Source organism: Babylonia areolata, chromosome 30 (assembly GCF_041734735.1).
Source record: "Babylonia areolata isolate BAREFJ2019XMU chromosome 30, ASM4173473v1, whole genome shotgun sequence".
NCBI lineage: Eukaryota > Metazoa > Mollusca > Gastropoda > Neogastropoda > Buccinidae > Babylonia > Babylonia areolata.
This window is the reverse complement of record NC_134905.1, coordinates 24,251,740-24,267,555: the sequence shown is the minus strand read 5'-3', so window position 1 is coordinate 24,267,555 and position 15,816 is coordinate 24,251,740. Positions and strand designations below refer to the sequence as shown.

Genomic DNA, 15,816 nt, shown 5'->3' with positions numbered 1-15,816 from the left:
ATTAAAAACAAAAAACAAAACCAAAATTAAAAAAAAATAAAATAAAATAAAATAAAATAAAAATAAATAAATAATGGATAAATACATTAAAAAAAAAAAGAACTACTACTAGTAATAATAATATTTATAAGGATAAAACAAGCGGAAACCGAGCCTCAAACTCTGACCACTGATGAACGCTGGATCAAAATTCCAATGCCTTGCCAGTTCCACCACTGTGCATCTATATAGGCTTACACATCATGTCATTACAGTACAATAACTTAAATCACTCAAAATGGAAACAAACATAACTCCCACGACACATTTCACCTTGTTTCAAGAAACTGCCATTTTGTCATCAAAGCCATTGTCAGATTTCATTCGAAATATACAAGACAGAAAAGGAAAAAAAAAAAAAAAAAATCAATCTGTATTACACACAAAAGTAATAAATAAATGTATGACCACTGTGGGGGGAAAAAAACCCAACTACACTGCCCTCTACATTGAGAGAAGAAAAAAAAAAAAAGAAAAGAAAAGAAAGAAAAAAATGAAAGCATTCTGAAAAATAAAACTTTTGTCAAATCACTTTTCTCTTGTTGCTACAAGTCTGTTACACTGGGAAGCCAGTCTTGTTACTGTAACAGGAGTCTTTTCACTTTTAACCCAACACAGAAACCCCAAGAGATGACGGGTGCAACAGCCGAGCGGTTAAAGCACTGGCCTTGCTTCTTCTTCTTCTTCTGCGTTCGTGGGCTTCAACTCCCATGTTCACTCGTATTTTCGCGAGTGGGCTTTTTACGTGTATGACCGTTTTTACCCCGCCATGTAGGCAGCCATGCTCTACTTTCGGGGGTGTGCATTCTGGGTATGTTCTTGTTTCCATAACCCACCGAACGCTGACATGGATTACAGGATCTTTAACGTGCGTATTTGATCTTATGCTTGCGTATACACACGAAGGGGGTTCAGGCACTAGCAGGTCTGCACATATGTTGACCTGGGAGATCGTAAAATTCTCCACCCTTTACCCACCAGGTGCCGTCACCATGATTCGAACCCGGGACCCTCAGATTGACAGTCCAATGCTTTAACCATTCGGCTATGGCGCCCGTCACTGGCCTTGCAATCGGAGGGGTCTGGGTTTGAATCCCAGACGTGGCAAGGGGATTTTCCTGATCTCCCAGATCAACAGGTGAGCAGACCTGCTCGTGCCTGAACCCCTCTTCGTGTGAAAAATTGCATGCAGAAGATCAAACACCCACATTGACGGGCGCAATAGCCGAGTGGTTAAAGCATTGGACTGTCAATCTGAAGGTCCCGGGTTCGAATCACGGTGACGGCGCCTGGTGGGTAAAGGGTGGAGATTTTTACGATCTCCCAGGTCAACATATGTGCAGACCTGCTAGTGCTTGAACCCCCTTCGTGTGTATATGCAAGCAGAAGATCAAATACGCACGTTAAAGATCCTGTAATCCATGTCAGCGTTCGGTGGGTTATGGAAACAAGAACATACCCAGCATGCACACCCCCGAAAACAGAGTATGGCTGCCTACATGATGGGGTAAAAATGGTCATACACGTAAAAGCCCACTCGTGTGCATACGAGTGAACGCAGAAGAAGATCAAACACCCACATTAAAGGTCCTGTAATCTAAGTCAGCATTTGATGGGTTAAGGAAACGACAATATAACCTAGCATGAAACGATATATCCCCAACAACAGCACAAAAATTGCAAATTACATTTCCATTAAAACAATTATGCAGTCATGAAAAAAAACCCACCAAAAAAAAACCCCCATCATGGTAAAGATTAGAATTCTTGGCTAGAAATACATAATTTTATGCTAAAAATAATCATCAAAATTCAAGGGATAAAGCATGCTTCCGAAAGTAAGCAAAGCATTCCCCCTCCCTCTAAAAAAAGTCTTGATTAAACAATATACAGAGAGAAAGCGTTAGCATCCACAGAAAGGTTCAGTCCAAAAAAACATTATATAAATAAAAAGATTGAAAAGAAAAAAAGGAATCAAAAATGCACATATCGATATACTGACATAAATCAAAATGATATGAAAAAAAAAGGATCACTAAACATGATCAAACATGGGGATAATACACACATGCACATTTAACACACACACTTTTCCACCACTTCCTCTGAAATGAGAATGCATGCACAGAATGCACAAAATCACACACACACACACACACACACACAATGCAACGCACACAAAATATCATATCAAATCAAACATCACAGCCAACCAACAATGCCAGCACATCCACAACTCTACCAAAGCAGCATCACAACAGTCAGACTCAGGTTTTTGACATCACTACGACTTCCAACGATTAACATGCATCAAACGTGAGAAAAGGAAATACTGTCCACTCTCTACAAGACAAAAAACTAAAGTTTATAAAAAAAAAACAACAACCTTTTTGGTGGTGGATGTATCCTCTGTGTTTAGTGAGATACCACGTTTTGAACCATAGGCCCGTTGTCAACATCACTTTACAACGGGCCTATGGTTCGAAACGTCGTATCTCACTAAACAGAGGATTCATCCACCACCAAAAAGGTTTTTATAAACTTAAGTTTTTCGTCTTTGAAGAATCCTGCAGTCATTTTTGTCTTCTTCCACTCTCTACAATTCACAACTAAAAAAAAAAAGCAAAAAAAACCACAACTGCAAAAAAAAAAAACCCAAACAAACAAAAAACAACAACAAACAAACAAAACACACACACACACAAAATCTACAAGGCTTTCTTTCTTTTTCATTTATTTATGTATTTTATTATTATTTTTTAAAAATTATTATTAAATAGCAGCTGACACACTTTTTTTGACCAACTGGCAGGTTTGCACATGCTCCAGTTAACATTATGCACCACGATTAACATGCATCCAATTACATGAAGTGAATAACGACAAATGAGAGGTGGGGGACACTAACATTCGTTAACGGGCTGGTGGAAAATGACACTAACAACAAGCTCTGTCCTTCACTGTCTGAGTAACTGTGAAGACTGACAGGTATGTAACAAACACTTCAACTGTTCAAATGTGACATGGACATAAAAACCACCAGTATAACCTGTACAGGAAACATAACACACACACACACACACACACACCAAGCATAACATGTACACAAAAACCACCAACACAACACACACACACACAAGCATAACATGTACACAAAAACCACCAACACAACACAAACACACACACAAGCATAACATGTACACAAAAACCACCAATATAGCCTTACAGGAAACATAACACACACACACACACACACACATACACACACACACATGAAGCGTAACATGTACACAAAAACCACCAACACAACACACACACATCAAGCATAACATGTACACAAAAACCACCAACACAACACACACACACACACACAAGCATAACATGTACACAAAAACCACCAACACAACACACACACACACACACAAGCATAACATGTACACAAAAACCACCAACACATACACACACACACACACACAAGCATAACATGTACACAAAAACCACACACACACACACACACACACATCAAGCGTAACATGTACACAAAAACCACCAACACAACCCAAAATAGGTACGTAAAAAAACAAACAAAATGCTTCAAGTACAACACGTACACAAAAACCACACAACACAACCCAAAATAGGTACGTAAAAAACAAACAAAATGCTTCAAGTACAACACGTACACAAAAACCACACAACAAAACCCAAGTCAACCAAAGTCACACCCACCCCCCACCACACACACACACACACACACTTCCCTTATCCACCAACCACTCTTCTCCTGAGACCCTTCTTCCCCCACCCCTCCCACCCCTTCTCTCTTCTTACCACAAAAAATCCAAAACAAAAACAAAACCACCAAACAAACAAAAAAACCCACCTCACTGACTTAACACTTTTCCAGTTCCAAACAACACAACAAGTTACACAAAATCACTGCAGCAGTCATACACACTGCTCGCTTTATTCCATGAGGAAAAAAGACACACACACAAAAAAACAACAACAAAACACCACCGGTCAGTAACACAGTCATCAAACCTGGTGCATTATTTTATATTTCAAATCAAGATGTCTTGCTACAGCGCATGTTCTTGAAGCTCTATGCGCTTCGTGTTGTAACACCACCACACACACACACACACAGGTCAGCATGGGTGATTCTTTCCACTCATCACTGAGCTAAACACATTCATTGACAAAAAAAAAAAAAAAAAGAAAAAAAAAAAAAGAACTACAGTCAGGGTTTGTACAGACTGATACACGAAAAAGAGAACTAGTAAGACTTGTTCCCCTCAAAAGACAGAAAGTCAACATAAATCTGAAGCCAATCTCAAGGACAGGGGAGTGAAAACGATCTCAAGCATATTTCATTTGACAATTGTGTGACTACAAAGTAAACGATCTCAAATACATTTTCATTGGACACACTTTTATGACAACACAGAAAATGATTTTAAGCACATTTCATCCTATGTTTCTGATGGACAAATGTGTGACTACATTCTAATAATAAACAAAACTATAAAACTAAATCGCGGGGGGGAATTAGAGAGAAATAATAACAACAGAGGCATCTTGATACAAAACTCAAGTATATCAAAGTTTGCACTGGTCAATCAAGAGTAAGATTCCACACCAACACACACTTCCGTTTTAAAATCTCAAGACCACATTATTGTCACCAACAAAACCAAACAGATATATTAATGGTGGGGGTTTGGTTGTGTGTGTGGGGGGGTGGGGTGGGGGGGGGGGGGGGGGGGAGGGATGACGAAATATTTTCAAACAACCAAACAAAACTGAGTCATCACAGAAATATGTCACTCACTCGCACACTGCCTCCCTAAACTCGAAACAGTAACACAGCAAGCATCAACTGCAAAAATGTAACAGCACAGATGAGCTTGGACTGATTGTGGTCCAGCTGATCTTTGAGGAACAAATACATCGGACAGCTGATGCACCATTTAAAAACAGATAAAACACCACCTCTAAACAGTACATTATCTTACTTCCCAGGAACAATGTCACACAACAGTGGTTTTATCTGGCGAGCACTTTGCACACACAAAACAAAAATTTTTTTTTCTTTCTGGCAGCTAAAAAACAGAATACATGCAAATTTTGTAAGTAAATTCAGTACATATATATAAAGAAAAGAAAATGGGAGAGAAAAAAGTCTACACTATGGACAATGAATGTTCCTGGTTCCGGTCTATAACCAGGATACCCCGACATGATACAGGATTGGTCAAAACTATTCCCTCAGTTAAAAGTCTGCGCTTACACACCTAACAACTGAAGAAAAGTCAAAAGAAGAAGAAGAAAAACAAAGTAAATAAATCCCACCATCCAACTGAAAAAGAAACTAATCCTGTCACCAAAATGCCGCACCCTAAGCGGAGAAGAATTATCGAAACACAACACAACAAACTGATCTGGTGAACAAACATACACCTATACACAGACAAATATCAAAGGGGAGGGGGGTGGGGCGCGCATCAAGTTGCGCGTTTCCCTGACGCCAAACACACCCAGCACGGCATGACAGCCACACACACACTCTCACACCACGCCACATGTATATGACAAATTTGGTTCACTTATTACCAAGCCACAGACAGGCCCGACGAGACAAAGAACTGATGAGCGTGAGAAAGCCATCTTCTCTTTCACGGCCTGTTGCGTCCGCACTGTTTCTCACCCTTCTTTGGAGTCCTTCCAGCCAGGACAAATCGATCCACACCTTCACAGCATAGCGACAATACCACACACCTGTTCGCACTTTAACCCCACGAAAACAAGGGCTCTAATCTATGTTTCCTCTCATGATAATCACCTCTAATCTATGCTTCCTCTCAAGATAACTACCTCTAATCTATGTTTCCTCTCATGATAACCATCTCTAATCTATGCTTCCTCTAATAATAACCACCTCTAATCTATGCTTCTTATAAGAACCATGCCTGAAAGTGAAAAACAGATTCAGATGGTTTTATCGTATTTGGGCCACAGGCCTACATACAACCAATAAATAAATGACAGTAAAAGATGGCAGGGAGGAGGTAAGGACAACGGATCCAGAACCTGAAAACTAGACACCTGTATGATAACCAGGCCTGAAAACTAGACACCTGTATGATAACCAGGCCTGAAAACTAGACACCTGTATGATAACCAGGCCTGAAAAATAAAACACCTGCAAGAGTTGGTCAGGAAACAAGCAGCCCTGTGACAGACACGTCAGTGAAACCAGTGACGCTCAGTTGAACGGTTGTGGTCTTCCCAGAACACTGACACTCCACTGTATATTTTTGGCCACTGACGGGTGCAACAGCCGAGTGCTTAAAGTGTTGGACTTTCAATCTGAGCGTCCCAGGTTCGAATCTCGGTAACGGCGCCTGGTGGGTAAAGGGTGGAGATTTTTCCGATCTCCCAGGTCAGCATATGTGCAGACCTGCTTAGTGCCTGAACCCCCTTCGTGTGTATAAGCAAGCAGAAGATCAATTACGCATGTTAAAGATCCTGTAATACATGTCAGCGTTCGGTGGGTTATGGAAACAAGAACACACCCAGCATGCACACACCCAAAAAATGGAGTATCGCTGCTTAAATGGTGGGGTTAAAAACAGTCATACACATAAAACCCCACTCGTGTACATACGAGTGAACGTGGGAGTTGCAGCCCGCAAACGATGAAGAAAAAGTTTCCCACCATTTTAAAACTGACTAAAAAAAAAAACAAAAAAAGAGACAGAAGTCTTCAGCACCAACAGAAAGCCAGCCTCCCCCCCCCAAAAAAAATAAAACAAAACAAAAACAACTTGTCAGTGCTGCATGGTCAAAAAGAACGAAACCACACGCAGCAACGACAAGGCAGGACCAGAAGACTCTCTCTGTACTGCTGACCTTTTTCCTCTTCCAAGCTTCTAACACCTGCCGCATCAACGCCAAACAGCGTGTCTTTGAGACACTGCAGCCCCACCTGAGCGTAGGATACAGCAGCACATTGTAAATGTGTTACAAAGTGGAAGAGGAAGGAAAAGGACCCAATCTTTGAGACACTACAACTCCCTAGAGCCTACGATACAGCAGCACATTCAAAATGAGTCAAGACAGTGGAAGATGAAGGATAAGGTAATGGGGAATTTCGATGAGCCCTCCACAGAAGGAAACATCTACATGAATCATACTGTACTGCTCCCCTGAGTTGTAAGTAGATCTACACCCACCTACCAATACTAACAGACAAACAACGAATTTATGTTTGTCACAATACACCTATCTTTGCAAAAAAAAAAAAAAAAAAAAAAAAAAAAAAAAAAATCAAGCTCAACACACCATACTAACAAAAATAAATGATGCAAATAATCACACAAACCCCCCCAAAACAAATCTTTTCTGTGGAGGTACAAACTCAGTATAAAAAAAACCCAACAAACAACCGTCCCCCCACCCCTCCCAGTGTTTTCTGTGGAGGAACAAACTATCTCAGTACAAAAAAACAAAAAACAAAAAAACAAAAAAAACCACAAAAAACCCCACCAACAACGGTGTTTTCTGTGGAGGTACCAACTACCTCAGTCTTGGTCCCTCCATAGGCATTCTCACCTAAAATGCTGACCACAAATACACCGATTATTTCGGAGCAAACAAATCAAACAAAACTCAACTCCCAAGATAACAGAACAAACATGCCGACTATCTCTCAACAAACATGATTGTCTCCAAAACATGGAAACCAATGAAAGGTACTGATCATGATCGTGGGGTATCCACAGCATGGTCCATTAAACCTACGGTTCAAACCCCCGCCTGTGGACAATCTTTCCTTCTTCGGCGTTCATGGGCTGCAAGTCCTACTTTCAATCACTTCTGTCAATAGGCTTTTGTGCATTCGCATCCACCCCTGAACACATACAATGGCTGCCTAAATGACAACCTTGAAAATGGCCATGCAACAAAAGCCCCTACACAGAAATGAAAAGCTTTTAAAAAAAAAAGGCCAAGCATGTGAATGCTCCACTCAAAAAGAAAATAAACAGAGGGTGGACTTGCAGCCCACGGTTGCAGAAAAAAAGGTTTTCTTTTTCTACAACTATTATAAAAAATTTTAAAAGTTTAATTCTGACCCATTTTCCAACCCTCCTTTTTTTAACACCTCCCTCACATCCCTTACCCCCAATCCAACCTGCACTACCACGTGTATTCATCCTGTCACTGTCAAGGTACCCACACATCCCTCCTCCCAAAACACACACACACCTGCCCACCCCTATCAAAACTCTTAGTTTGTTCTGGCTGATGGACATTATTCTAGAGACGTCTGCCAAAGAGGGGTGAAAAGTAGCATCATACGCACAGCTGAGAGTCACTCATTAATTTCAATGACAAGCAAACTGGCAAAGTCTGGAGAACAGCTTCAGTTCCTAGGTACTGGTGTTGTTGGGGTAGCTGTCCCACTGCTGGTTTCTTTCTGGTCGCTCAAAGCCCCACGCATGCTGCCAGTGGTGGAACAGTCATGTGCTTTGCTTTCTCTCACTCTATCTGTCTTTGTGTCTGGCACTGACGGCTAAATAGCCATTCCCACCAGAAATCCCCCGCCAAAGCCAACAGCAAGGAAGAGGTTCTGCTGTACAAAGTCCCGGAACTGGAGACAGAAAAAAAAACAACCGGGAAAACGTTAATCATTGCTCGTACTGTTACATGATACTATATACCAGCTAAGTTGCTACAAACCAAAGCCTGGTGCCCTGTCTGGGACACAGGGCCCCAGCAAGCGCTCTCCAGACATCCCAGTCCTGTGCCAGTCGCTCCAGCTGTCCCCAGGTGCGGCCTGTCCTCTTCACATCTGCCTCCAGGGGTCGCAGCGTCATGTATTTCTTGAGCGCCGTCTTTTCCCCTGCGGGTTCCAGGTGATGGTTTGCCTTGTGGCACTGGATGCAGGCTTGCGGGGCGTGTGGTTGATCCCTCTCCAGCATCTTTGGGGAATCTCTTCATCTGCAGGTTTCTTTCGTTCGTTTTTGTAGAAGATATTATTGTATTGTGTTCTATTATATTGTGCTGTATTGTACTGTATTGTACTGTATTACTCTTTTTTGTCACAACAGATTTCTGTGTGTGAAATTCGGGCTGCTCTCACCAGGGAAAGCGTGTCGTTACACTGAGAGCGCCACCCATTTGTTTGTATTTTTTTCTGCCAGCAATTCTGTTTTCCTATTGAAGTGGATTTTTCTACAGAATTTTGCCAGGGACTACCCTTTAGTTGCCGTGGGTTCTTTTATGTACATTAAGTGCTTGCTGCACAAGGGACCTCAATTTAATTTCTCATCCGAATGACTAGCTTCCAGACCACCACTCAAGGTCTAGTGGAGGGGGAGAAAATATCGATGGCTGAGCCGTGATTCGAACCAGTGTACTGAGATTCTCTCGCTTCCTAGGCAGACGCGTTACCTCAAGACCAACACTCAGAAAGGGGTCACTAGCCTCTCTTTCATCCAGGCTTGGGGCGGGCCTAGGCAGAGCCAAGTCACTACAACTGGTGCAGAAATTGTCACTTTTAGTGCTGCATTTGCCATGAACTGCTACCACTGCCACAATCACCACCACTCCTGCCACCGCATTGTTGCTAATGAAGGTGGTGACAGTATGTCAGCATGTAAAGATTCTTCACATGATGGCTGCTCTGAACACAGACACATACGTTAGCACAAACACACTTTGACTCACACAATCTGTGCTTTCAACGTTACTCTAAGTCAGTAATGAGAACGCTGACAATGAGGTCTTCAGGAGGACACATAATTTTGAATTCTAACTTCATACAAGAAGGGGTTGATAATTACACCAGCATTGCTTATGACTGTGATGGCAAACAAACACCTGAATGATGATGATGGTGAAGATGGTGGCAATGATGATTATCATATTTCTACAATCTGCTTGGTAAGCGGTGCAAACACACAGTCACATTTAAGCTGTCTTTCCGCTCCAACTCACTCCACCCACACCACACCCCATCCCCCAAATAAAAAACAAACAAAAAAGATAACATTGGTGATGATTGTGGTGGAGACAATCATGAAAATAAAAATTAAAAAAAAAAAAGAAAAGAAAAGAAAAAAAAAAGAACATAACACACGCAAATAAATAACTGGACCACAAAGACTACTATAAGACTACACATACACTTGACGCAAGCACACACATTCACACAATCTGCACCACCGTTGACACTGTTGCTACTGCTGCTGCTGCTGACTATGCTACTGCTGATGATGAAAAAGCTGCTGCTGATAAAAATCTATCCAACTCACATTTCTGACCAGACCAGGGTAATGTCTGTTGGCTGTTCTGTGCACCTCACGCTCCGCCCTTCTCATGGAGGACCGCACACGATCCCAGTTGATCTGGATGTAGCCCTGGTGTTGCGCCACCTGGAACACACACACACACACACACACACACATACCACATGTCATACACACACACACACACCAACACACACAGCACATGTCACACACACCACACACACACCACATGTTACACACACCACACACACCCACCACATGTCACACACACCACATGTCACGAACATCAACACACACACAACATGTCACACACACACCATACACACACACATCAACACACACCACAAGTCACACACACCACACACACAGACCAACACACACACCACATGTCACACACACACACCATACACACAAGCACACATACCACACACACACCAAACACACACACCGACACTTAATAATAATGCGCACACACACACACACACACATAAACACATGCTCTCTAACACATACACACACTCTTTCACATACACACACACACTCTCTTACTCACGTACACAGACACACTCTTTCACATACACACACACTCTCTTACTCACATACACAGACACACAGTCATACACATGCATTCTCTCTAATCACATATACACACACACTCACACACATACTCTCACAGACACAACGACAGAACTGGGAAAACAAGACGCACAAAAACAAATGCCACATCATGCAGCAAAATACAGCCCACCTGAATCAAAAGTACTGTTGTTCCCAAAGTGGCAGCGGCCACTTTGCCCACTTTGACGAACAGCCACCCTGCAAGACTGATCAACAGACAAAAAAAAATATATTGAAAAAAAAAAAAAAAAAAAAAGTAAAAAAAATTTATCATTTTACCAACCCAAATTTTCAGCCAGGTTGCAAAACAAATATATTTTCAAATACGACTTTTTTTTTCACCTTTGTATCTTTTTTTCTCTTTGAAATGTACCACATCAAGCCTGTCGAATCAATGTAACAAAAAAAAAAAAAAAAAAAAAAAAATTTCATGTCCTGAACAACAATGAAACATACACAACAATAAGTTTACTGCATTTTGATAAAAATCATAACATATTATATATAAACCTTAATTGTACCATGATAATAATAATCGTCATCATCTTTAGGACACGGGCTGTTCAAATACTGCTTTAAACTGAAAACAAAGGCTGTCAGATTGCAAAATAACTTCACTTTTTTTCTGTACTATGAAAGCATTTCTTCCAAATATGCTCCTCAATCATTGGTAAGTGGTGTAAGTGTCCATTTCCACCTGTCTTTTATAATCAATGTGCAATATAGTAGGCTATGCTTATAATTGTATTCAAAATAATGTTTCTTAATTCTTTCTGTTTTTACATTAAGAATACCAGTTATTACCTGCAGTGTGTGGATGTATGTATGAAACGGTGTATGTGATATTTTTTACATTTGTGTCTTTGTAATATTCGTAAAAGCTGTTGTTGACTTTTACAGTTATGGTCCCCATGTTGTTTACTTGTCTATGTTGTGATAACGCATCTGACCAAATTTCTCCAGTTGGAGATAATAAAGTTATTCTTATTCTTATTGACACAGGCACCATCACAGTCTCAAATCCCACAGGTGCAAATCGCAGCAAAACAAAGCACGCCACATTCACCACTGTCAAAAATAAACACTAGAGAACCAGGTATCACCAACGCAAAAGCACATCCAGCAACAAAAATTAACAGCAAGCATATACAGATGGAAAAAATTCAGTGAGAAAAGTACAGTTTGAAAAGATATGTTTTGAGTGCTTTCTTGAATGCAGGTGTTGGGGTGTAACGGAGGTGTGAGGGCAGTGAATTCCATTGTTTGGGTGCAACAAAAGAAAAGGAAGGCATATTTACACTCCAGTTCCACTGCCCACTCCAAACTGCTTGAGAGCCGACTGGCGAGAAATATCCCCCAAAGTTCTCTTGGTGAGCTGTCTGAACCAGTTTTCGTTGATGTTGGAAAGGTCTAACACCTGCAATGAATAATTATATAACACGTACAACATCATAACAGAATTCATATATATGTTTCAGTTTCAGTTTCAGTAGCTCAAGGAGGCGTCACTGCATTCAGACAAATCCATATACGCTACGCCACATCTGCCAAGCAGATGCCTGACCAGCAGCGTAACCCAACGCGCTTAGTCAGGCCTTGAGAAAAAAAAAAGAAAAAAAAAAGGGTGAATAAATAATAGATAAATACATAAAAGAAAAAAAAAGAAAAAAAGAACTACTACTACTACTACTAATAATATGTATAAGGTGCAAAAACTTGATGAAGTCAACTATAAGCATACATGAATAAATAAATAATAATTTTTTTTTTTTTTTAAAGAAAAAAAAGTAGTAATAATAATAATAAAAATAAAATAAATACATAAATGTGCAGCAGCAAACTAATAAAATAGCATTGTAAACGCAGCTTTGTAATATATCCATATTTATAAAGAAAAACAGCAGTATTATTACAAAACATACCAGCAAAGGAGCTAAAATTGCACTGGCTCTTGGTGCTGCAGCCTTGGGGGCTAGTTGTCCTTTGGTAAACCATCCTAACGCCGACTGTCCTAAACCCGTCTTGGCCAAGAGAATGGGGATGTAACTTGGGCAAGACATTCTCCACTATAATCAAATTCTAGTCCAGATAGCTGGGACAGCAGCTGCATCCTCTGCTGTTCTGACAGCCATAGTTGTACATGACTGACTATCATACAAACATACTAGCATAGCATTAACCCTTTGAACCCTGAGTTCCTGAGCAATTTTAACCCTTCTGCCTGAGCTCCTGAGCCAAAATTTGCAAATAATTGGTATTAAGCCCTTTGAGCCCTGACCACTGCTTTACCGGTGGCAGAGAAAAATGACATAATGCCCAGCCACCGGTTGAGCGGTGCGTAAACACTCGAAGCGTGCAGTCTCAACCTGGCCCGTCAGGGCAGAAATCAGGGACAAAACGTGCGAGAAAACAACTGTACACAACGCAGCAAGTAATTGATATGCTTGATGATTTATTGGAAGTAGAGTATGACAATGATTACTCTGATAGTGAGGTAGAATTCGAATCGGATGATTTTGCTACAGATAGTGATGTTGAAAATGAATCCGAGCATGCAGAATCAGTTGATCAAAGGAGGCGTGTCAGGTTGAGACTCTACACGCTTCATGGTAGAAATCGATCTTTTTTATCCAAAGCACATGCACAAAACACAGTGAGAGGGCGTGGCAATGTTGGTACTGCGTTCGCTGGCGTCGGAATATTTCGGTTTTTCTGATTGGCTCTTCAATATAAGTCAACCAATAGCAAAACACGACACAAGTGTTTATGCACCGCTCAACCGGTGGCCAGGCATTATGCCACCCCTCCCCACCACCGGTAAAGTGGTGGTCAGGGCTCAAAGGGTTAATGTAATTTAACAGATAAATAACTCATAAGCCACGACAGCCATCATAAAAAAAGGACACTGCCAATGTCAACATTTCCGCTCCTTCAAGGTTCACAACACAATTAGAGTGTTTGTATCTGCAGAGTAAGAAGCTCTGCTATTCCCTGTGTGGCGTGGTGCAAAGTGTGTCCTGACCTATGCTCTTGTTCCAGTGAAAAAGCTTCCCTCAGTATTTACAGCTTTGTCAGTTTGATGTTGTCATGTCCACAGAGATAGTACCTCTTGAGTAAATGCCAATGTTTAAATCTAACACATATACACATACACATACAGTGTCTCTGTCTCTTTCTCCCTCACACACACACGCGCGCGTGCACACACACACACACACACACGCATACACACGCACAACAAAACAAAAGTGGCACACACACACACACACACAAACAACTGAAATAGAGTAATAACAAACAATTACTGTGTTTACACATGAGGCAAAACACATTTAAAAAAGAAAGAACAACAAAATGTGGAAAGGAGAGAGGGTGGGACAGTATCACACATCACACAGATACTACCTCATACTCCTCTGAGACTTCAGAGTCAGAGTTGGCTGCCATGGCAACAACTTTCAGGCTTTCTGAAGAGTTGGAGAGTCTGATGCTCGATGTTCGACAATACAGACAATCACACTCACAGCTACCCGATCCCTGGTATCCAGGTCTGCAAACACATCATTACTATATTTTTCTTTATCGTGAAGCAGCTTCATAATTTAATTATAGTTTAACAAATTGTTCCATTCTAATCTACAACACACCATAACATCAAATTGTTTCCATACTCAGTATTACACATCAATTTAAAAAAAACAACAAAAAAAACCAAAAAAAAAACTCAACAAAAAACAAACAACTACATGATCACTTAGTATCATAAATATAATTCTAAATTCTAAAGTACAAAAATTGATAAGCAATTCAGAAAAAATGTCCCATGGTCCCACTTAATGGGACAAACATTTACAGACAGACTGGCAGACTGACTGGCACACATACACACACAACAGACAGACAGACAGTCACACACACACACAATGTGAAACATGCATCGTTGGGCTTTACACATAAAACAGAATCACACACACACACACACACACACACACACAATGGTTCATCTCATGAGATTGTGGAAAATTTCTGGGAATGATCACAAATAATGAACATCAAATTCAGCTCGTCAGTAACAAAGCATAACAACATACAAGCTTCGTATGATAGTTGAATGTACTGTGGAGGAGTGTGTGTGTGTGTGGGGGGTGGTGGGGATGGGGTGGGGGGAGCACTGATATAAGGAAGATATAGAGATTTCGTCAGATCCATTCATGTCTCACACTTTACTTCGTACTAACTGGTTTTCTTGACCTTTCGCCGTTGTCTAGAATTTTGATACAGCACTTAAGCCTAGTCTAATGAAAGCTACAGGAGAAGACTAACAACCCTTCATCTTATCTTTTATGGTTAAACTTAATTCAAAGTTAATTTTATCCGTGCATCTCCAGCTAGCATTCGAAACTTAACTATGACACACAAAAGCAGTCGACAAAACAACTGTTTGGCATTCAGCCGTATTTTGAAACTGCTAATACAGTTTAACAGAACATATTCTGCTTTTCTCAGAGTTCATATTCAAACAACCATTGTTAAAATGTAAATTTTTTTTCCAGTGGAATTTTGAAGGACAAACCTCAAGTTTCCTGGGGTTAGTTTGTTCTCTGACTGGAACAATGGAGTCAAGCTACCTGTTTATCCCCATTTGGTAAACAATATGTGCACGGATAACCCTTATTGGAATAAAAATGAATGCACAAGAACTGCAAGAAACAATAATTCTTTGTTATCTCTGAAAGATAAATCGTTCACAGTTCGAAGGTAAAAGAGAGAGAGAGAGAGAGAGAGAGAGAGAGAGAGAGAGAGAGAGAGAGAGAGAGAGAGATGCTGAAGAAAAGGCCATTTC

At 40.7% G+C, this 15,816-nt stretch overlaps 1 protein-coding gene across 1 annotated transcript; it reads right to left on the bottom strand.

Annotated features, from left to right (window-relative positions):
• Nucleotides 1-7,566: 7,566 nt before the first annotated feature.
• Nucleotides 7,567-15,573, bottom strand: LOC143275574 (FUN14 domain-containing protein 1-like). Its single transcript, XM_076579774.1, has 6 exons — nt 15,547-15,573; nt 14,379-14,523; nt 12,272-12,390; nt 11,104-11,179; nt 10,362-10,481; nt 7,567-8,695 (listed from the first exon to the last, which is right to left on the bottom strand). Exons 2-6 carry the CDS (start codon nt 14,418-14,420, stop codon nt 8,618-8,620), a joined length of 435 nt encoding a protein of 144 aa, XP_076435889.1. The 5' UTR covers nt 14,421-14,523; nt 15,547-15,573; the 3' UTR covers nt 7,567-8,617.
• Nucleotides 15,574-15,816: the final 243 nt, after the last annotated feature.